The sequence below is a fragment of the Oryzias latipes genome, chromosome 9 (genome assembly GCF_002234675.1).
Source record: "Oryzias latipes chromosome 9, ASM223467v1".
NCBI lineage: Eukaryota > Metazoa > Chordata > Actinopteri > Beloniformes > Adrianichthyidae > Oryzias > Oryzias latipes.
The window spans coordinates 15,933,435-15,957,669 of record NC_019867.2 but is presented as its reverse complement, the minus strand read 5'-3'; the positions used below and the strand labels follow the sequence as shown (position 1 = coordinate 15,957,669).

The window sequence follows — 24,235 nt, the reverse complement described above, 5'->3', positions numbered from 1 at the left end:
CTCTCTTTCTTTTTTCTCTTTGCTCTTTTCCTTTCTGTCGGCATCTCTTTCTTCTTCATCCCTTCTTTCTCTCTCCGTTATATCTCTATCTGTCCTTTTGCAGGACTCAGAGAAAAAGGGCTTCATGAACAAGCTTTATGCCATTCAGGACGTGTGCATCAGCGTACAGAATGCTCTGGATGAAGTGGCCTCCTATGGCGAGAGGATAAAGAAGTAAGCCTGTTTTCCTCGGCAACAGGCCTGCTTTGCTCCTTGTCTTCTTGAGGTTGTTTTTCCGACATTCCCAGGCTAAGTTTCTCTACTTTAACTCGCCTGGTTCTGCAACTTAGCCTGGCAAAGACTAACGTTCAACTCTGAGGCACAAACAAGAAGGTTGTCTTTATGTGTCTAATATTTAACACATTCCTGCAAAACTTTGCTATGATATAAGCAATATCTATATGTCTAATATTTATTGCACATCCAGGCATGCTGTAATTGAAACTTTGAAGATGCTTGGCAAAGTAAAAACATGAAACCTTTACTGCAATTAGAAATTGTGAAAGGGGATGGGGAAATCTTTATTTTGAGCCAGGCTTAACATTTGAAAAGTTACCAAATTTTCTGCCCTTTCCTGTATTCTCCCTTCGCAGCACATTTAACTGGACTGTGCCTTTCTTAAGCTGGCTAGCAATTGTGGCTCTGGGATCGGCCACCGTCATCATCTATTTTATCCCGCTGAGACTCATAGTGCTGGCCTGGGGTGAGCAATGTTACTTTTCCCGTCTTTTCATTGACAATATAGTTAAGAAACAGAATCTAAAAAAATGTTTTACGTAGCAGTGCTGTTTCTGTTTATATTCTAAACTACTTTGAGCGAAGTGCATTAAATCATTTCTGTCTTCATCTTTTTCCTACCCACACTGGCTGTTTTTATGTTTTTTGTTTTTTCCCTGCAGGAGTGAATAAATTCACCAAGAAGCTTCGAGACCCTTACACTATTGATAACAACGAGCTGCTGGACTTTCTGTCCAGAGTACCCTCAGATGTGCAAGTGGTGGGTTAACATTCCCTTTTTCACATCAAACCTGTCAGTCCTAGCCTCAGCCAAGGGTTAGCCTTCCTTTTATCGTCTCAGACTGATTTTTTTTTTTCTCCTTTTCATGTCTCGTCTCAGCTCATGGCCTCTCTGCATTTTACTTTCATGTTGGGTGAACGGACTACTATTTAATGTAACAGTTTGATTACTGTTTCTGTGTTTTTTTCTATTAATAGCTTGCTAGACTAATTCAATTTCCTCTTACATGGCTTGAGCTGTGTTGAAAGATAACAAGGTTAAGTGAGTTTAGTGCCCAGCTTATAACTAGTTTGATTGACTCCATACACATGTTCTCACACACAATTACAGTTAGGTGTTGTTTCCCAGCAATGCTAGTAATTGGAACAGAGTGTAAATCAACAGTTTACCGGCCCCTTGCGGTTATGCTTCTACATTAACCGTGAGATCAGATTAACTATGTAGACTTCAGATGCAGGTTTCAAGTCAAATTTACAGTAGGTGTGCTTGTGTGTGTGCATTAACCATAACACTCTCTGCTACCCAGGACAGAATGTAGCTTAAACAGCAATTAGCCGCAGCTTGTGAAAGTTAGGGTGTTATCTTGGAGCACTGGTGTCCACTGTGGCTATTAAGTCCCACTGAGTGGAGTTCAACACACACACTTAGAAACGCAGATGCGGACTGAGGCTGAACGACCCGGGGCCTCTGATAGAACCAATTCCCTGCCACATCAGTGCTGACACACTTCCTCTTTGATCGCTTGTTGCCCGCATAGTCTTTCATCTTTACAGGGTCATAATCCCTGCTCCCCTGCACACACCCCGTGTTCTCCTCCTTTCAGCCCTCGTGCAGTTTTGTAGTTTACAGGGGCCTGCTGCAGCAGCAGGCGCAGGGCAAGCCATTGACTCAAATGAGCCCAAGCTGTCCCCCAAGGTGAAGTGCAGCCCCCTCACACCTGGAGCCTGGGGGTGTGTAGTGGTGAAGAGGCCCAAGCCTGGCAGGTCCCAGGACTTTACAAGGCTCCTAATGAGGGCCTGCTGGCTAAGAACGGTGGGGGCATGTGTATTGCTCTGGTCGAGTTCATGTTCTGCTGGTTGTGTGCCTACTGTATAGGTAATAATGTGAGTGCTACTGTAAGTTTACCGCTGCAGCTGCTGGAATGGTAATTACTGCCAGGCTTCTCAGAGAGCCTGGAAGCTTACAGAGTTATGATATCAGGGTAAGATGGAATGAAGAGAAAGAACAAGGAGGGAACTTGACAAAGATCAGCTGTTTTTTGTATTAACAACACAGCAAGGGTGGATCTTTTTGTTTGTATAAAAAGAAACAGTAGGGGAAGTTCAAACTCTAAAGTCCTTGATCTAAACTTTCTCACTGAATGCAGAGGTCAATATTCTGAAAAGACAACCCGCTTTGTGATTGTTGGCTGAAAACAACCCAGAAAGCTGTGCTGAGCCCTACCGCTGCCTCCGGTGGTGGGTTCACCTCATCGCCTGCCCCTGTCTTACTGGGTCAAAGACGTCAGAGGGTATTAAGCCCTTGAGGCTTTGGGATGATGCACAGAGGTGCTGGGCTCCAAATGAAGCATCCCCTCATGGGTGTGTGTCTACGGCGCCCACTGGCATAGGTGCATGGGTCCGCCATGCCTGACACCTTGGATGATTAATGAAGTGCTATTTCAGGGCCCCAGCGTGACCCCCCACACATCTATAATCGCACACACAAGTTCTCCCAGAAGCCATGCATGTGAGGTGGGTTAGGGGTGTTTCGGTTCGCTGTTCCGCATCATTTAGAAGTGCTTCAGTGCAACCAGAACTGATGAGGATCTAATGACTTTATATACAAAGGGCAGCCTGACCGGGCCACAGCCCATCATTACTTATATAGCTTTACACAATCACGCTAACGGTGAGATAGCTTTATCATTCTGTGCAGTTTTTTTTTCAAATTTCTCTTTATAGTTTGCAATAGCTTGAAGACTTTGAACCTTGACTCATTTTTCATAGGTTGCACGGAAAACAGAAGCTACCTTACTTCTAAGGACATTCCTGTTGTTGAACACATGGCATTCATAGCATGGTAAAGCTGTCATTTTTGTCTGCCTCCTACACTTTATATATCAAATCAAATTCATAAAAAGTGCTTCCCATGCGTTGACCATCTTTCTCTGTTTGCAGCCATGCTAAAGGCTACATGTGCTGTGGTTCTTATTGCCGTGGAAGACTTGAGGCTATTTTTAATGATCTGGGGTTGACCTAGCTTTACCATCGACATTTGGGAACTTCCAATTTATTCTTTGACAAACCAAAACTGAACAGCCTTTAAGCAGGAAGTATTCTCCACCTGCTGTCTGCAAAAAAATCAGTGCACCAGTTTATTTTATTGCACCATTATAAACATGAGCAAGAGAGTGCATGAACAGGGACACAGCAATTAGCATGCCAAGTGGCCCTTTATGATGGGTGTAAAGTAACTGGATCAAATCCCCAATACAAAAATAAGCATGAATTCTAATTTAGGGCCTAATGAACGCCAGGGAGGCAGGTTAATACTTTCAGGAAGCATTTATGTTAGCGATGAAACCTCTGTGGACAGACTGAGAGCAACGGCAGGATAGTTAAAAGCTGAAACATTGCCAGATGTTATCATTCACCTCCAGCAGATTGTTTCTCCCCTTAGTTTTGAGCTAGCCCACTTTTGAAAGAAGTTTAAACGGTTCACTGCAAGTGAAGTATTAGAATCTACTCAATATATGTATTATTACTTCAGCTAATGGGGCCAAACTTTTCATTTTTGTTTGGTGTCTTTGCATATGTCACTATGCTGAGCCCTTTCTCCTATCTCCCCTTTTCTGCAGATATCTGAACTGTGCACAGATAATACCCTCATGCTCCTTTACTTGTCACTTGTGATGAAACCTTCAGTGAGTTTTGAGCTCCCCTGCAAAGGACTGAGGAAAATAACACAGTATCATTAAAATGACATCCCATCTTTTTTTTTTTTTGAATTTGCTTATTTACTCGCCTTTTTTTTGCTGACTGTCACCCACCTTGTCTGTTTGCCCACACCGGCATCTTCAAACACTGTCAAGGCTCGGTGTGCGAGCGAGGAAGAGAATGAAAGACAGTTAGCAAAGGAGAAAGGAGCAGGTCCCGGGATGCTTTGTGGGTAACACCGTTAAACGAAGCACAACGCGCAGTACACGGCAGCCCTTCAGCAGAGCACACTTCAAAGCCTGTTTTGCACTTGTACTGTCAACATTTGGGAGAAGAGAGGAGCGAGGGTGGAGCTGCCTTTGAGCACACCTTCTCCTGTCTGTGTTCCCTTTAAGCTCCCCATTTGTGTTCCAAATTGGTTGTGTGCTTGCTGCATTAGCTCACTTTTTTACTTTAACACATTTCAGTATCTTTCATTTTGCCAACGGCCCACTTTCTTCTTGCTTCCTCTGCCTTTATTTGGGGTTTTATGTACTTTAACTAGCTCTCATATGTGCATTGATTTGTTGTGTATGTGTGAGTGTGTGTTACAAAGTGAGGTGAGCAGTGAGCCAAGGGTGCAGCATCAGGCAGGCCTGTCACCTATAAGCTGGAATTGAACCTGTGACGCCTGAGTTGCTTTTCTCCTTGCTGGCAGCTCTTCACAGAGAAAACTCTCGTTTGATTGAAATATTGTGGGGAGTTTTTTTCTCCCCTTGCACTGTTTCTTTCTGTCGATCCCATTCGCAAGTCTTCTTAGGAAACAAAATCTTACTTTCTACTGACATGCAAACTTTTCTTTGTTTGTGTGCACTCACAAAGAGTTTGTTTGGACAGAAATGTCACTGTGTAGAGTTAAATTGCCGCGTTCCTATTTTGCTGCTGTAGGTGTTCGGCCGTAAAAAGAGGACCAGAAAGAGTTTTGCTTTGAGTACCTGCCCTACTTTTGTATGCTTAAGTCGTAGAACAGAAGATAAAAATGAGTTGAGCTGAACAAAACTTTTACCCCCCCCCCCCCCCCCCCCCCCCCAATTTGCTTGCAATCTTTTGACATTAACTGTTATATCCGTGTAATTACACAAAAACCACTCGTGCGTTTCTTCGTTCACCCACTGGTGAATTAATTGTTATATCAGGGACGCCGCACAGTCATTGATGGGAGTCCGTGCGGGCATTCTGCCAAGACTGTCATGGTCCACACAGACATAAACAGCCATCCATACACAGATGGGGACGAAAAAAATTCCTCCCGGTCCCCTGGGTTTTTGTTCTGTTGTCTGCTTTAGTTGGCAGAACTATAGAGAGATCCACACCCACATGAGAACAGTATCTTTCATCACCACTGTCCACAAATCTCCCTCTGTCTCACCCCGTCTTTTCTTCCCCTTCATTGTTTTCCCTCGTTCTTGGTTTGTTGGTTTGTCCCGCTCTCTGCCCAGATCTTCTCTCATATGCTTCCTTCCATGTCGCTCCCAGTCAAGACTTCTCAGTGGCTGCTTGTGTTTCTTCTTCTTTACTGCAGCAAACAAGGTTTTCATTTGTACAGCTGTCCAGTGGGATGGTTGCTTCCTAACCAGATTTGAATCAGTGCGATCTGGCTGCCTAGTGAGGCGAAGAGAGCAACACATGCCGGCCTAACCACTTTGTAAGCACCTAAACGGGACAATGGGGGCCACCACTGTGAGACAGATGAAGAGAAATACTCCAAGATCTGAGCCTGTGTCTGTGTGCGACTGGGTTTTTAAGGATAGAAAAAAACCTCACAGCCATGTCTTTCTGTGCGGTGCGGGAGGTGTAAAGTGTGTGTGCATTCTCCCTTTGTTGGTGCTTATTCCTATTGGCATGACTTTGAGATAAAACGCACACATATGCTCGTTTACATCTAAGATTTGTGCATTATAGACAGAAGGCCCGAAGGCTTCACTGATTCAACAGTGGGAATCAGCCAGAAGATGAATGACGAAGCCGTGTTCCCAGCCTGTGCCGAGATGCTGCTGTTCCCGTCCGCAGTCGACAGACCCACCATGAGACAGAACAGAGAAACCACATCTATGTCAGATTGCTGTCTGCCTGGAGAATCAGAGACGGTGTCAGTCAGACAGACAGGCAGAGTAGCCTGTAGTACATCAACTTAGGAGAGATTCCTCAGACGATACTGCCTCTTTGGTGCTGAGACTGTTAAGTCTATTTTTTTTTTATCTATTGGAATTTGGATTCAGTGGCTACTGCGCATCACTGTCTTGAATGTGTCTAGGCTAGCAACTGTATTTGTGTATGCATGTGTGTACAACTGAAGGAGAGCGGCTCTCCCTGTGACAGTCTTTGGTTGTTGCTGCTCAGCCTCTGTGTGCTTCCGCGTTTAAGTGTCCATCACTTGCAGGTAAGAGCAGCTTCTTTTTAAGATCTGTTCGCCATTGTTGCAAAGATCCGCGTCGGGTGGGAATCAGAATTTGTTGGAGGAAACAGAGGAAGCTCTCAATGATTGGCTTGATGATCAGACAGTTAAATGAAGCTGTTAAATGTCTGTTTTAAGATATTAGTGGTACAATACTTGTATGAAACTTAGTCATCAGATTTTTGTGTCTCAGTAATCCATAGACCTGGAGAAAAACGAATGAACTGGTCAAAACTGGTCTAAGTAATTTTATTAATCTGCTGGGCATAAAGACTTTATACAAACAATACATAAAATGCAACAAATCACACCTAGAAGCCTTAATTTATATTTATTAAAACAAAACATGCTTTTCCTTTTGGCTTTTATTTTCAGAGATTGGGGCACAATTTGCCCTCCATGTGGGTGCAGTAACTTAGGTGGGCCAGGCAACCCTGTTTAGTTTTAGGGTCAAACGAGATCGGATGTGTTCAGGGTGACATGGCTGTTGAAAATGTTCAATGAGACCAAAAAATATTTTCCCCTATTTTGGTTAGTTACTGGGATAGGAATAATTGCTCATTTTATGTAAATCAGGTCTAGATCTATCTAGAACTCAGATTTTTAAACACAACATTGAAATATCTTATTTTTTACATTTATTTATTTTGTTCACAGCTTTAGCTACAAGGAAGTGGATGCTGCGGCAGATGGCCTACTGTTCAGCTGAGCTTATTCTACAACCTGTATTGTTGTGATTTTTCCATAATCATGTTGGAAGTTTTAGCTTTAATAATATCATGGTGAAGTCACGAAGACGTTTCTGCTGAATTTAACACAACAATTGCACTGAAATGTACAGATTGTAGGTCAGTATTACGGTGTCTGTCTAACTTCAGTGTTGTGCTTATAAGGATGAGTGATCTGATTATGTAAATGATATTCCTATGTTCTCATTTTCATTAGGTGATAGTTGGAAAATTCCTGTTTTCTTCTTGACTGAAAGTAACGTTACGTAGCTGATCACATTTGGTTGCTCTGGGCTTCCTAGGTACATGAGTCTGTCATTTTAGGAGTTGTTTAAACCCCCCACAGAAAGTGACACCTGTATCAATGTTAACTAACACAATTGAAAGACATTTGAGCAACTGCAGTTTACGTGTACCACACAAAAAAGTGCCTTTATTTACATATTCTGTCAATTTTCAATTTTAACCTAGTACAGAGTTCCTAGAATTATCAATATTTTTCATTCATCCTCTGAAATCTTTATTTTTTGTAATAATTTCTATAGACAGTAATTTCTTTGATGACAATAAACACACACATACACAGATATATATATATATATATATATATATATATATATATATATATATATACATTTTTTTACTGTATATTGTGCCTGCTTCTTCTCTCCTATGATATTTCTGTGTATAGATGACGCTGTTTTCTTTTCAAGCTTTCCCATGAGCCTTTGCCCTGTTCTCCTGTTTATGTGTGTGATTCCTTCCCCTAGGCCACTATTACACATCTGTGGGAGTACATTTGTGTGCGTGTGTATCTTTGCGCTGCATCTGTGAGTGTGCATTAGTGTGTTTTGGAGCTTTGAACAGTACCACCTTAGCGGTTGCGCACATCCATGTATATTTGTGTGTGTGTGTGTGTGTACTGTAATCAGTGTGTAATCCTTTCCCTGAGGCCACTGTTCCACACAGCTGGACTGAAACCTCTGGAGGGTTTCTGTACTATTGAAGCATCCTGTGCTCTTTCCACCTGACCAAGTGGTGTTTGTGTGTGTGCATGGGCACACATCTCTGTGTTTTAACAGGTGCAGTACCGAGAGCTGAAACTGGATCCCAATCCCAGTCCAAATAAAAGAAAGAAAAACAACCCCGGGTAGATTACTTCATCCGCCCACTGACTCCACTTCTCTGTCTGCTGCTGGGCGTTGAAGAATGGAAGACGGCTGCTCTCGAGCAGCTCCACACCTCTGGACTTCCACCCCTTTTTTAAAACATATTATTTACATTTTTTTTTATTTCAACATTCATTTCTTTGTTTTATTTTTCTAGTACTGTTTCATGCAGTGCCCTTTTGATACTGGACGCTACTCAAAATAGTTTAATTTTAACAAGTGTGCTTTTAATTTGTAAGAGCACGAAAGGGGGGCAATATTGGAGGGAAGGAGTTTTATTGGCCAAGTGAGCTGCTCCCTTCAGTTTTCTCTGACTCCATCCATGTGCATGCTGCGACTGTCACAGAACCAAAACAAGAAGATCATTTTCTCTGTTTTAAGAGGATGAGAGTTCCTCCATATTTTAAAAAGTAGAGGCCTTAAAGTAATACTTTTGCCACAGGATATAATTTTTTCGATTGTTTTTTTTAAATGTTGATGTTATTTATTATTTGTACTGAGGTATCCTTTGTTTTCATGCCCCCCTTTTTGCTGTAATGATGTTGCAGTCACTTACACTTCATTGGATTGTCTCAGCTCATCCAGCTAAGTTGATTAGCGATTATGTTGTGATCCTCCAGATACGTTCCATCGTCAACCAGCTAAATCCCTAATGGGGTCTCTGGGTTGGTGGAGCCAACCCAGCTACTGATGGACAAAGGTGGGGTACACCCTGAACAGGTTGCCAGTCTGTTGCAGGGCCCTCCAGATTTATTCTTTAACACAAATGTGGACCAAGAGACTGCGGGCTTGCATCCCTTTCTGCTTTGCTTTCCCTTGCTGCTTTCTCACTGCTCTTGCAGGAGCAGATCTGTTAGCTGTAGCCTTTTTCAACCATTTGAAACACATGTGACCATCTTCAGTCACTCAAAGAGACACTTCCTCTGTCTGTGAGGAGGCGCAGCTGACTGGGCCTGCTGTCGTGGTGTTAACATAGATGTCACCCAGTCTATGCAGAGTGTCATCAGGCAGGCAGGCAGGCCTTTAGGCAGCCACAGCCTTAATCTTGTTTGAAAGGCTGGTCTCTTTCCCTCTCATCTGCCTGCGTGTTTGCCTTGGCGGCCACACACAACAGCATTCACACGCGCGCACACTTCTCCATGTGCATGCAGGCAAAAAAAAAAAAAAAAAAAGCCCCATCAGGAGAGTAAACAGCTCCTCTAAGAAATCTTGCACACTCACTCTGTAACCACTTGTTCACAGACACAACCTTGTGTTTGGGCGAAAATACTTTCTCTTAGGCACACAAACTGACGCACAAACACAAACAGGCTCTCTGTGATGCTGCGCCCCAGGCTGGCCGCCCTCTCCATCTGCCCCACCTCCTGTGCCCACAGCTCAACTTTGATCAGTCCTTCCAGAGTGATTGCATAGAAGCATTTACCCAATCAAAGTAACGCTGCGTCTCTCATCGCTGGTGTGTGTTACAATTGTATCTCCCCTCCAGCTGTAGACAGATGCCTTGATTCACTTACAGCGTGTGTTGGTGTCGGAGCGCCGCAGCACAAGCGACAGCTGTGGTTTGGTGTCGACTTTGCAGAGATGAGCAGCAAGTCATTGTGTGACAAGACGTGGCTCCAAGTAAACTCAGGCCTGAGATGTCAGGGATGGAGGAAAGTTGGTGTTTGAGCACGTCTTGGCATTTCAGAACCTGCTTCCCATCATGCTTCCCTCCATTTGCTCTCTCTGTGGTCCCGTCATTCGTCAGCGAGCAGGGTTGCGACCCTGTCTAAAGGGACGGTCTCCTGGGCTTCTTGTGGAGCATCTTTTGAAAGATCACAGCACAGGCTGCGTTTGAAGAGACCTCCTCTCATCATATTGATCCCTGCCTCTACTTCTTTTGCCCACCCCCTCACCCCACCCCTCCCAGCACTGCCTGCCTGTCTTTAGCACTCTTAAACCCTGTCCTTCCCGTAAGTGGAGCTTTCTCTCATATTATCTTCTCTCCATCTTTGTGCCATCACGTTTTGCCCTTTGTACAGTTTCTGTCTCCATCCATTTATCAGCACGCTTGCATATCAACTGGCTCATATGTGTCACTCTAGAATACCTTTGAATTATTTATTTTTCATTGACTGCACAGAGTCACAAACCTTGCCTCTCAAACTAGCGTCGTCCAAAAATGCTACTTTGGAAGTACATTTTTTTTCTACTAATACCTGAAGGGACTGCAAGTGCAGATATGTGTTACGTGTTGTCGCTTTAAAGGAAATAATGGTGGTAATGCATCCAAATAGTGTACCCTTTTTTCAAATCAATTCATTTGTTTTTCTCCAAAGTGTTCTCATGTTGTATGATGTGGAGAAAGCACATAACGAGAACGTATCAGGCTGAAAGCTGCAATGAAAGGGAACACTTTTATTTATTTTAAAATGAAACTATTTTTTAAAAGATATTGTACATATCCTTTGATTAGTTTGTTGTTGTATTTTTTACAGTATGCCTGTAATGTTGTAAAGTAGTGTATGCCTGCCTCTTTTTCTAGCATCTGTCTTCTCAGCTTGCGATGTTGCCTGCCTTTAATATCATCCTCAAGTCACTTGCTCCTCCCACCAATGAAATTTCCAGACAGGACGCCTTTGGAGAGATGAGTCATTGTTGGGTCTGAAAGTTCATTATGTTTATCTAGAATTTGAAATGCATTTTGATTGATGTATGCTGTTTATTTTTTGGCAGATATAGAAAACAAAGTAAATATTTTTTATCATCCTCAAGGTTCATTCAAAAGTGCCAGAGTTGTGATTGAAGTTCCTCGCCTCCATTCTACCATTATTAGGCAATGCCAACATAAAGTGCACAGTGCCTGTTGCCTGTGAGACCCAAATGCAGAGAGCACTCAATCCTTTTCCCATCTCAGAGCAGGATTACATTTAACCTGTTAAAAAAGCTTGCGTTGTGGTTCAAACGACAGACGTGGAACGCAGACATGACAGAGTTGATGTGAACATTCTGTTTGAGTAATGAACGTTCAATTTTTTTCTGTCAAAGCAACGCAACAGAGACGCACTGCAATCATTATTAGTGGATTTGCTGTTATTTTGGTTGGTCAACAACAGAAAATTTCAAGCAAAGGACAAAGCCGTTTATTCTGTTAACATTAGGAACAATAACATTCATCTTAACTGAAATGTTCATATTATAAAAAATGCAACTGAACATGTTACAAATAAATAACTATACATTTCAAAAAAAGAGTAAAACTTTTTAGTACAAAAAAGGAACACACCCAAACAATTTTTTAGTCATCGGGGATGTATAAAATCTCCCAAAACATGCATAAATTCTGAGATGTCATGCTTAACAAAAACCTTATAGGTAAAGTTTTATTGCATTTATAAGGCCTGAGGTGACTCTTTCATAAATGAAAATGTTCTTCACTCAATGACAGGTGGTGAATTCAAGTCCTTTTAGGTGCATTTATCTTTCACCACATATAAGCTAGTAGTGTTTCACCGCGAGACCTGAGGTCCTCCAGTATCTGCATCAGGAACTGAGTGTTCTCAGCTTTGCACTGCTTCACAGCAGGAGGCACCAGATCCTGGTTCTGCCCTTTGCTCAGCTCCAGGAGTGTCTCCACATCCTCCATCAGCCGCACAGCCCGCTGATCCGTCCAGCCCAGAGTGACTTCTCGGAGGGAGTTTCTCTGCAGAGCTCTGACCAGTTTGTAGCCCAGGTTGTGGAGCTGGTTGCTGGATGAAGTGTGGCTGGGTGGACCCCTCTCCACCAGGTAAGAGTAAATGAGGTGACCTAACAGACAGGCCCCGGCCTCAAGAAGGGGAATATTCAAAACCTCAGCGACTATGTTTCTGAGGGCAGAGTCTCCGACCTGTGCGCTGTGGAGGAGCTCCTCCCTCTGAGCTGCAGCAGACACCAGGTCCAGCGGGACTCGTCCTTCTTCATCCGTCTGCAGAAAGAGAGCTGAACCTGATGAGGACAGACATGCTTCGGATCAGACCCCCCTGCAGTTTCTGTGCAGCCTCAAACTACACAACAGCACACATTTTTGACGTGTTTGCAGCATCATTATCAAAAAGAGTAAGAGAAATAAATGGTTAGCCACACAAAGACATGACAACGAATTTGGAACACGGGGGGAAACTCCCCGAAAGACACGGTGTGTGTAAAGTGGAAGGTTTAAATGAACAGCTGTGTTCCCACTGGCCCTCTCTGCCAGACGGACCAGCTAACTCACCTCAACAGTAACTTTAGCTGACACCTCGCCTACAGCTGTGACTGACAGGCCACTTTGTGTTTGTGTAAAAGACACAAAGGGCTACTGAGCTGATGGAAGAACTGCTTTTTGAGGCCATGGGCATCAACTGTGTAACTAAGCAGTTAAAGGACAGATGCCGACTTGCTGCTGCTCTTTACTCCAGTAAAGGACTTCCTTATTAGTGTAAATCTTTGACAAAAAGATAATGGCAAAGTATTGTAAAATGTCAAATCCTTTGTGACTGTCAAACTCTCATACTGGTAACTTCAGTTTCTAGAAACTTATGAAGCTCCGCTAACCTTGCGTCGGCTGTTTTTCCTATCCTTTTACAGTCCACAAAGTTGAAATGATGGCATTTGCCTTCTTGTGACTCTGCACTATGTTCAAGCTGAAAGCTGTTTTCCAATGTCATACAGGCTTGTGCACATTTAGCCTACAGTATACCAAGTGGTTGGAGTCAAGAGTGAGCCTTTTGTTTGCTTTCAGATAGACCCATTTCTGTGGCAAACTGCTCTTGATGGCACTTGACTGTTCAACCTTGGCAATGGTACTGCTACTCAGAAGTGAGTTTGCTGCTGTGTGCAGGCTCTGCGGGACACAGACAGCTGAAATGCTGCTGGTTACCACCGCTGGCAGTTGTTTTTCTCTCCAGTACGGCTGCAGAAACTATGATGCTTTAATCAAATCATCATTTAATCAATCATATGTGTCGCAAACCAACCTTTTCCAAATTGCACCTTGATGCAAAGACGGTTTTATTTCAAATAAATCTGCATTGTGCAAAACTTAAAATTCACAAACTGTTCGGCGCGTCTGTCTGGTGCTGTATTAATGCCGCGTGTAACGGTTATAAGATAATCGGTAAGTGCTTACATGGCTGTTAACGGGAAGGTCAGCGCCCATCTACCTTTTAGTGCTTCCAGTCTGAGTGGCAAATACTCAATCTGCATAAATTGTTGAATTAATCTACATAAAGTTCTACATAAACGGGGAAATTACAAATGCAGGGGTCAGCTGTCAGGGCAGTAGTCGAGGACTGCAGAGTGTGGATTTGATCAAAGTGGTCGCAAGAGAAAGGTGGAAGGGCACAAGACCGAACAATGCCCTGTCTGTGTGAGGGAGAGGGACTTTGTTCATCAGGTTTCTGTAACAAGCAGTCACGCTCACTTGGTTGGAGTGGCTGTAATGTATGAAGTCAACCAAACAGGCCACAACACAGTAATGAAAGTTAAGAGCACTTATGAACTTTGTGTGAGCGTGAGCTTAAGCACATTCGGATCAACCACCAGAAAAAAGAAAAAAGAGGAAGTTTGCCTTTTTCTTGCTGAGGTAACAAAACCTAAAACACATTACAAATTCTAAATCAAAAATCAAGCCCTTCTCAGTGAATAAACAACACCCGCACAATGCAGGGAAAGGCAAGAGCAAGCGCCGCGATTTCCCTGTGTTCCTTCTGTCATCGTGTCAAACTCAGCTGACAGACAAGCTCCAATCAGAGGGGTGACACCAGAGTGAACAGGGGGGAGGGGGGCCTGCAGCAGGGCCCTGGGCTTGGAAAGTCTGCAAGGCTGTGCGTTTGATGCTGGATCTGTCTGCCTGAAAGCTCCCTGAGATTTGGTGCTTATCTGCCGTTTGTGGATTTACCTGCTTAACTTTTTCTGTTGTTTTCAGGCAAAGAATCAAACAACAGCGCCAGACTTTTTTTCCTTTCCAGAACTAGTTTTACTGCTTGTTTACACTTGGAAATTTAACCAGGTTTCTGGTAACCTACAACCCTTCTTAAGAACATAAGTAAATGGGGATGACTGAACATAAAAAAAGCGACTAAAAAGAATTACTGACTAAATAAGCCTTAAAGAAGAATTTTTGGTGCAGAGATTGTGACTAAAGATAATCCAGATATTAGTGCTATGTGTGAGATCCGCTGCTGCAGGCACTATGAAGATTTATTACTGTTTATGTGTGTGTCGTGCATGTGTGGATGTAAAAAAATACTTTACCAGCTCAAACACTGGCTTACATCAGTCGACAGTTTGTCGACTCTTGTTGGATCAATCAGATATTTCAAACGTCCAACATAGTGGCCAGCAACCACCACATGCTTTTATTGAGACACCTGATTGGTCAGTTTATAACTTGAAGAACTTGCAATAAAGACAAAATATCAAGAAATAGATAAGCCTCAAGAAGATTTTAAAAACAGATAGTAGAGCCAGAATGGTTATTCTAACAACTTTAATGACTTTAGCTGTTTTTTTCCTCAATCAAAATCTATGGGATTTTGGCTTCTTGGAACCAGTGCTACTTCCTATTTGTAAAACAAGACGGTGGGGGGCACCCATTCCAGTAGTAGTACAGTCAATGGCATTAAGAGCTTTAACCCTTGTGCTTTCCTAGGCACTTTAACATTGGGAGTTGGGTCATCTAGACCCACTAGACAGTGCGCTGAACCTTTTTTCTTCAATGATTTGTGATCTTCACTGGTGTCCATGGATTACATGAAATCTTTCCACCTTTATCCACCTTTGTCATGGTAGGGAGAACACGTCAATGTGAGGGTGGGGTCATCTAAGATAGCACAAGGGTTATAGTGAACGCAAGGAACACACTACAGGTTACACAGCTAGCTGGTCACACACGTAGCTCCACCCACATCACACACCCCTGGCCCCTCCTCTGACACAGCTCTCTGCCTGCCTCTGACAAAAAAAGCTAGCTTTGCCTCCCTCACACTCCTCTGGCCCCATCTCTGTCACACACCATGGCTCCATTGTGACTCACCTTAGGATCTGCCTCATAGACAGTATATCACTGGACAGCTTGACCATCTGTCATATAACTTGTCAGAATAACGATTCTTGCTCAGCTATCTTTTTCTTAACATCATCTTGTTAATCCTTATTATTTTCCTTGGTATTTTTTCTGTATCGCAACTTATTCAAGTTATAAAATGACCAATCAGACGCCTCCGTAAAAGCATGCGGTGCCCTCTTGCCCCCACCTCGAAAGTTTGAATGACAGGTTCTCCCAAGCCGCTTTCCGTGGAAGGGGTGTGGACATCGAACAGGATAACTCATGGTTGGCGACAGTAGTTACCCTAGAAACGTGATTCAGACCAACTTGGACAAATTACTGTTGTTGTTGGCAGCGCCCGGAATGTGGAAAAATGGCGAACAGTTTATTTCGCTGGAGTCTGAGGTAGGGCATTTTCTATGTGTGACGTCACACTAGTCTATGAGCTGCCCCCACCCCTAAAAAAAAGCTCAGTGTGCATTATTCTTTATTGGCATTTGCATGACAATAAAGTACCATGCAAAGCCCGCTCCATCTCCATGAGTCAAAGATGGCTCTGGATCCTTTACCAAAAGTTGACTCCACCTCCTTTAAAAATTCTACAAAAACTGTTTAATTAAAGAAATATTTAGTAAAATTAGGTTAAATTGTGGGTGTAAGTTCCTCGATAAGGTAGCTATGAGGAAAAGTAAAAATAAAGGTTTGCTAAAAAAATAAACAACAGAGTTAAAACAAGTAAAAAAAATATTTCTGTTGCATTTACTAGTAATGTTGCCATTTCCAGAAAGAAAATTAACACGTGTGTGTTTGTGAGTGTGAAAATACCCCACTTAGACCCAAGCCCTGAAATCACAGCAGAGGGAGGGAATGCACATGCCTAGCAAAAAGCCAGTGACTGATGCACCAGCCAGATGCAGGCAGGCTGCCACATACACACACACACACACACCAACACACACACACACATTTACATACAGAATGCAGAGCCCTTTGGCCTTTAGAGGGCAGGCGAAGACAAGAAATTTAAAAGAGAGAGTGGAGGAAGGGAAAAATTGGCGCAAAAAGCAAGCAAGGAGGGAGGGAAGGAAAGAAAGATGCAGCACTCCCTCCCCCCATGTCTCTTTCCCTCCATCACTGGTCTGAGGCAGACAAGCTGGGAAGCAGGCAGTTCCACAGCATGGTAAACATCCTCAATTTCTTTCTCTCTTTCCCCCTTGCTGCTTGGAAAAAAAAAAGACAGGCAGGGGGAGTGTGTGAACTGCAGCCAGGGGCACGGCATTGCATATCCCACAGGGAGCTACCAGCTAGCAACTAGACGCTACAGCAAAAACAACAAAGCCAACCAAGTGAAGCACCAGAACAGCCAGCGGAGAGGCATCAGACGATGGAATAAGAAATACCAGTCAGATATGCAATGATGCTAAAGATCCCTCACTGCTTTAGTAATAGGCTCAGAGATGGTACGCTCCTCCTTTCATTATATTCGCTGTATTACCAAAAATAAAAAATAAAACATGGAAGGAAAAGCCTGTGGGGGTTACAACAGTAAAGCTTGAATCTTTTGTAGAGTGGCTTATAGTATTATCTTGCATGAGCTTAATTTCCCTTTTCATCTTAAATAATAGAGGCATCCATTTTTCTATTACAAGTTTAATTTGAACTGGTTGTGCACTATTCATGTGGCTTTTCATTCCAACACCCAGAATATCTGGGACTCTGAAGGTTCAAACAACAGGTGGGATCATACCTTCATAAAAGAGTAATGCTACGCTCACATGTGACGCACTTCAATGGGCATTCTTGAACACGCGTTTAGCCCATGATGTTCTCCCTAAACGAGCAGGGAGGGGCTTCTTCTTCTTCTTTTTCTACAGTTTTCTAGCACATGTCAGCCAACAGTTGGAAGAGGCTTGGTTGCAGCAGTGCAACTCTTGCACATCTTGCTCCAGGCTTTTTCTTTCACAGCTCTATTCTGATATACAAAAAATTGTGTTATATAATTCCGGCCGGATACAAACCACGATTATTCATTTTTCCTCTGTGATCAATTTTCAAACAGTTGTCATTTCCTTAAAATAGAAGGGACGATGTCCATACGTCACTACCTAATTCAAGTCCCTAGTCAAAGTTCAACCTGGTTTAACTTTCAGTGACGGTTTAATATCAGCACTTTATGTACGTAGAACCCGGAAACTGTCTTATGAAAGGGAGGAGCTACCAGTGAATGCAAGAGACTTCCACATGGAGCCTGACATGCACATTTACGCACATTTTGATAGACTTTTCCTTGAAGAAACACCAGAAGAAGCTTAAGGGTTCATATCAAATCAAATCCAAGTTACTTTATCTTCCCAGTAGGAAATTCCTTTGGCAGTGGGAACACAGAGCAGACAAACAATCATTAATAAAATAAAAACAACAATAAAATTAGTAGAATTAATGCAACATACATACACTTGGTAAGGTACAAACAATATAAACACAGACCAGCTGAAGCAACCGTAAATAAATACGTTTCTATGCTGATGACTCTCAGCCTTAAAAACTGACAATATTATTGAATAATTGATATTTTTTCATTGTTGCTTGATAACTTTTGTTGGAAAAAGCTGCAAAAAGTTAAGATGTCAATTTAATTTCACCTCTTTCATCGACAAGAACTTTTTTTTTTTTTTACTATAAACCCTGTCACCCTGACAAAAGAGCTCAGCTGAGTTTCGCCGGCAAAGTTCAACAAAAAGAACTCGTAAAGTAAACTTGTTTCACATTCTTTGTAGAAACCGAGAAGTCTTGGCACCACACAAAGACTTAAAGTGACGCCGATGCAGATGTGTACAGGTGTTATCTATTAGCTACCATGACAATCAACAAGATCCACACAAGCATTGTAACCTGGGAGCTCGTCACTGAAAGAAAAGTTTAAGAAAGAACACTTAACATCTGCTGAATGCCCTCATTCATACTCAATGACCCCCTCCAACACTGTTCAACAACCTCGTATTGTTGCCTTGTAAATGAATTTTAAGTGAAAAATTCACATCTTGTCGAGATATTTTATTAACATTATTATTTTTAAGATGGCATTGAATTCTCTTGAGTTATTTTGATAAGCACTTTAATTGAAGCTTGAAAAACAAGTGAAAGTCAGGATCATTTCATTGTGGTGAAGTGCATGAAGCTTTAGGGTCATGGCTGAGACACAGAGAGGGATCTCCATGGCCAGCAAAACAAAATCATTCTGGACTGAGTCAATTTTCTTTCCCAATTAGGCTCAAAACCCAACAAAAGATTTACACCTTGAAAATCTTTTTATTTGCACCTGGAGAGCACATGTTTTTTCCTTCTAATTTATAGTTGTTATGGAAAAATAAAAAAATCCTGCTGAACCTTCGCTTTAAAAACGACAACCAAATAAAAATAAATGGTTTAAAGATCCTTGGCCTGTGATCTTTCTTTTTTTTTTTTAAACTAGCTTGTATCGTGACCTTCGATGTTTAGATAAAAAGGGGGGGGGGGGGGGGGGTTCAGGGCAAACAAATTTACAGAAGAAAATTGCACATTTTCTACATGTATTCAGTAGACGATAAAGTTTTTGATAAATGTCACAATCAGCGCTCTCAGTTTTTAATCTTTGCCAATTCTTGTCTGCAAAATCCCAAAAAGGTAAAGATGAGCATGAGCTGCAGCCAATTAAGGGCCGTGTTTGACAGCAATCCAGACTTAACCTGTAAAAACACACACACAAAAAAGTGTGTGAATGGTTATGTGTAAATCTGGATGATAGGAAAAATACTTATTTCAAAAATTCCCAGCGAGGGAAGTCCTTGAACTACAGCCTGGAGAAAGCTGCAGTTGAAACATCAACACACCTGAGTGAAGCCGAGGGCTTCAAACACAGCCTCACCTCTAATGGTGCGAGAGCTCTGCTCCTCACAGCTGCCAGGTTAGGACCCACAGGGAAAGGGGAACTGAGCTGGATGAACTTTCTTTAGTTGTTGACAGCTTAGAGGCCCAAGTGTGTCTAAAACTGTTACCTATGTGTGTGTGTGTGTGCGCGCGCATCTATGACAGAAACAAACCACAACTGACTACAGGCGTCTGACGGGACTTAGTGCTTCCTCTGCCACTGAACAAATGACAGCTTTCTGCTCCACAAACACTTGTTCACATGAAGATCTTTGGGGATCATGGGATGCAGTGATTCAAGTCTGTGTGTATTCAACAAATGCACAAAATAAAGGGAAACCCATAAAATCATGCTGCAAGACCCTCTTCTTTGTTAAAAAACAAAAAAGTTGTTAACAGAAAGCATCTAAAACCATTCCCTTTTTTCTGTATTTGTTACAGTGGACTAGATCTGCTTGCTAACACACAGAAAAGCATCGGGAGGATGGCATCAGTGATTACTGTCACGGGGCCGGCTGGTGGGAGCATAAATGCTCTTTTCTTTCTTTCTCCACCCTCTGTGCTAAGTGGAACGCCTCCTCTGTGTGGCAGGTCTGAGCTGATCAGCCAAAGGCTCCAAGTCATTGTGTGCCTCCATCAAAGGTGCTGGCTGCCAGCGCCACCCTGCAAGACTCAAGCATTTTTACCTATATGCACGCCAGGAAAAACGCGATACATAGACAGAAAACAGTGCATACATAAATTGAAATAAAAAGCCAAGGACACTATTGCTAACTTAAAAAGAAAAAAACAAGCCCAACACATCGACGGGAGGGGGTCATGTGGGGCAGCCTTGGGCAACAGGAGAAGGAGGGAGGAGGAGTGGAGTCAGCCTTGCCCTCAGCCATGGCATCCTTTCATTGCCAGCTTTGTAGGCCTGGAGGAACTGAGGTAGTGGCTGGTTAGGGTTGGTGGGTGGGATCTATCCATCCCTCCCCTCCATACAATTTACCTCTAGAAGCCCTCGCATGCAGAGCACTGGCCTCCAAGCAGACAAGCTTACAAAGAGGTGAGATCACTCCAAACTAAAGGCTTTGTTGGTGTGCCAGTGTCAGTGCTGCCCTCTCTGGCCTATCAAAACCTTGGCAGCTCGGTTGGGCCTGTCTGCTGGAACAACTAGGACAGCAGGGTGAATGCCGCGATGAAAAATACAGTTTCAGGAAATGCAGCTGGTGCTCGCAATAAAAAACACAACCAAAAAACCCCACACAAGCAACAGTAAATAGGGAGACAGGGGAATAGAAATGCATTTGGCCTACTAGCCTGATTTCCTACAATGGAAACAGTGCGGCAAGTCCACCTGGCCAGCATTTGCAAAGCAATCTCATGTTCTTTCTAAGGTTCTTTGAAGAAAAAGAAAAAGAAAAAAAAAGCTAAAGTGAGCAATAACTGAAAGATGGTGACGGTAACTAAGCATGATTGAACCCCTGAAGCAAAACTTTCCACATTTAACAGCCTGGACTTAAAGATCTAAAAAAAAAAAACAGGGAGGGGGGAAAAAAAAGAAACACCCTTGGTTATCGATGGTGTCCATGGCAACCAAACGGAGATCATGGCATAGAGACTGTGAGAGACAGTATAGCCTGGAGTCAAGAGGACCACCCCCTCACCAACTCCCTGCTCTAGCCTTTAGACAACCTGCCATCAAGGTGGGAGGAAATAGCAAACAGTCAGCGCAGAGCAGTGCAGAAAGAGAGGGATAATGTGGAAGCCCGCAGGTGTTTCAGACTGAGAGAATTTTCCTTTCTGTTGTTATGTTCAGTCTCTGCAAAAAGACCTGGCCTCGACAGTAAGCCAGCTGTCTCCTGTGTGTGCTCCCTCAAAAACAAGTGCAAGCGTACGCACATTTGTTCCCTTTCTCCTCTAATTTTACAGATACAGATAGCTTCTTCATCTGACCTCTTTTAATTTGCTCTTTCCTGTTACAGAGGAAGGCTGATGAAAGAGGAAAAAAAGAGGGGGGAGCGCTCTTTTGTTTCCTCTCCGGGACTAAACAATCCCAGACTAATTTATTTTTTGAGGACAGAATATGTACATGTGTTAATGGGAAAGTCGAATCAAATTAACTATAATTAGTCAAACTGAGAAGTGTGCTGATTAAGAGGTACGTTAGATAGGAGACTTATTCATGGCTGGCAAATAACACTCCTATGCACCGAAACCAAAAGTACACATTTCCTCCGCCACCTGCTGCCACGCAAACCCGCAACACCACCCTCTCGTGAGCTCTGACACCCATCATGCTCCCATCAGCCCTCTGAAGATCTGACTGCACGGGGCCTGCAGTCAGACAAACATGCAGACACAAATTCCTTCTGTTGTGACTCATCTCCACAAAATCATACATGTGAATTCTGCAAGCGGAAGATCCTGACTCTATTAATCTCATCTGAAAAACATTAGAAAGCGATGCTGTAATCTATCTGGACAGACTCTGCAGAGTGAAGTTGATGTGGATTGCCAAACCGAGCAGTGCAGTCAGACGGACCAGATTGGACGAGTTTGACTTTTACACCAACAAAAATTTTCTTTGTCATCTCTATTTCAAAAGGGCTTCCACAAGATGGTAAGAGATGCAACACCATGTGAACAGTTAAAATTCAAACACTTACAAGGCGGCGAGCTTCAACCATCTAAAATGGTCAGCCTCACATTCAGCCTCTGTATGGTGAGACTGTGCTTCACTGACTTTGCTCAGCATTGCTGCCATTCTCCATTTGACATGGTCAGCGTTGTGTGCCATGTTTTGATTAGACAGCTGACAGATTCACTTGGATAACCACAGTGTCATGGCTTGTACATATTCACAGAAGGCTAATTCACATATAGAGCTGGAATGTGTTCTACAGGAACGGATAAAAACTCTGAAATGGAATAGCATTTATGTGTAATGAAAGCTGGTACAATGAGATAAACTAATGTTGGTTTAGAGTTCAAACTGAAGCAAGAATATCTTTAATATCGCCTCATGTCATTTTGCATGTCTTTTTTTTTAACAGCGCATTGTGTTGTACTGCGTCCTGATTGGCTGTTGACCTTGTCAATCAATCTCCTCTGTAGCGTGTCTCCTCTACAGAATGTATTCAGCTTTCCACATGAATGTCCATTTTTGATTGGTAGCAGATCTTTGATTTCTTTCTATATTACTGGGCTTATTTTTTTCAATGAAGGTTTGAACTTTGAGAGTCTAAACAAGAGAGAAACATGTAAAAAATGTTCATGTCTGTCTGAGAAAAGTGTTTAGTGAGGGGTTTACAGCCTTAAAGGTTCAATAATCCTACTTTGCCAATGGCAGGTTATTTTTAGAACGCAACTCCTGCTATAAATTAGGGAACACTACTATACTTAATTGAAAATGTTGCTATGCTCATAAATTCTCTTTTTTCTCGTGTTGTCTGACTTAACTCTGCTACATTTCCAAAGAAGTACTAGTTTTCAATTGTACATAAGAAGTAAAAATACCTCGTCTCACATTTCCACAACAAAACAAATAACACTTTAGGTTGGTCAGTGGTTGTTATAATTCAACCAAGATCCCAAAACGGTTTAATTCTATAATAATAGAATAAGAGTTGCCCTGTAGTGGCTACAGCTTATAGTAACTTCCTCAAAGTGTAACTCCAAGTGTTTTAGGTATTTTTAGATTTTCTTCACACAGGGACATCCTCTGCAAGTTAACATAGGCAGATGCGCATGACAAACACTAATAAAACGTATTACCTGCCTTGCTGTTAACATCTGTTATGCTTGCTGATGGTCCTTTAATCCATCAAAAGGCCATCCAAATAAAAACTGTCCTCCTGGAAAGCTTAATGAGTGTTGCTCACAATCATTTCGTGAAGACATGTAACTAAAGGTGTGGCATGGTTGTTTGTAGTTGTGGTGTCATTGAAAGAGATCGTTGACTAAATTGTTAAGTGTGCATAACTTTTAAAATCGAGTTGCATTCAAACTGAGGTAAGTCATGGCTTTAGAACTCAAATCTGGCTAAAAAAGTGACATAAAGAGATGTTAAAACATCAGCTCGTCCACTTATATTCCTTCACATCATTCAGTCTTGGAATGCAGGAGGCAGTTTGGCCACAGACAGATGGCATTGAGGCACCTTTTATCTTTGCCTCAAATTTTGCCAAGTTGATTAAACACAGGACAGAAATGTCTGTGCAGCAATTATCAGTTTATAAATTATTTTAAAATCACATTAAAATAATAAGTCACAAAATTTGATTGTATTTTAGCACAGTATTTTGTCTTTTATTTTTTTTTAAATAAAAGATTATTCATGCAGCCCATAAATGATTGAGGATTTTTTCTCCTTAAAAAAAAATCACCTATCATGCTTAATAGGCACGCCTCCTTTGTGTTACATCTGTACAAACTCAGAGGTTTTGCTTCTGAAAACAAATTATTTGCAAAAAACTTGGAAAATTCTGCATTTTTGTGATGAAAAAGACTTTTTAGAAAGAAATGTCCTAACATTTGTTTAGAGACTCACCTCCATGCTCCAGTAACATTTTGGCGATGTCCATGTGTCCATTCAGGAGGGCATCATGCAGGGGACTCACTCCACCCACCTGGTTGCTGAGGAAAGGTGCAGGTCGATGCTGCAGCAAAACTTTCACACATTCAGTGCTGCCATGGTTGCACGCTTCATGTAGAGGCGTCCAGCCTGCATGGTCTGAATAGACAATACACCGCAATCATAAACGTAAACAATCATAAAACCTGCCATCACTTTTTTTATGTGAAAGCCATGACAAAAAAAAAAAAAAAACATTCAGGCATGTGGTTTTGTGTGAGGTCAAAGGATATCACACCAGAATGCAGAGAGAGAAAAAAGATCACTAATATATACTTGTGGTGCTTAAAATAATCAGCATTATGATATTTGGCATGAGTTTCTGTATGATATCATAAAAAACTCAAACTAGATATCTTG

At 42.3% G+C, this 24,235-nt stretch overlaps 2 protein-coding genes across 5 annotated transcripts in view; one reads left to right on the top strand and one right to left on the bottom strand.

Moving 5' to 3' along the window:
* The window catches only part of mctp1 (multiple C2 and transmembrane domain containing 1), a 142,574-nt gene extending 131,520 nt beyond the window's left edge, over nucleotides 1–11,054 (top strand). For 3 of the 4 annotated variants that reach the window (XM_020706013.2, XM_004072648.4, XM_020706012.2), the window contains 4 exons: nucleotides 104–213; nucleotides 633–742; nucleotides 939–1,036; nucleotides 8,220–9,478. In XM_020706013.2, coding sequence (XP_020561672.1) covers nucleotides 104–213; nucleotides 633–742; nucleotides 939–1,036; nucleotides 8,220–8,291 — 390 coding nt within the window. In that variant the 3' untranslated portion in view covers nucleotides 8,292–9,478. Of the gene's footprint in view, nucleotides 1–103; nucleotides 214–632; nucleotides 743–938; nucleotides 1,037–8,219 lie in introns of all 4 variants that reach the window. The other variant, XM_020706014.2, reaches the window with a different exon arrangement.
* A 351-nt stretch (nucleotides 11,055–11,405) lies between these two features.
* Nucleotides 11,406–24,235, bottom strand: part of slf1 (SMC5-SMC6 complex localization factor 1) — a 34,735-nt gene continuing 21,905 nt past the window's right edge. The window contains exons 17-18 of the mRNA XM_023958540.1: nucleotides 23,792–23,974; nucleotides 11,406–12,269 (exon numbers count right to left, since the gene is read on the bottom strand). Coding sequence (XP_023814308.1) covers nucleotides 11,770–12,269; nucleotides 23,792–23,974 — 683 coding nt within the window. The 3' untranslated portion in view covers nucleotides 11,406–11,769. The remainder of the gene's footprint in view (nucleotides 12,270–23,791; nucleotides 23,975–24,235) is intronic.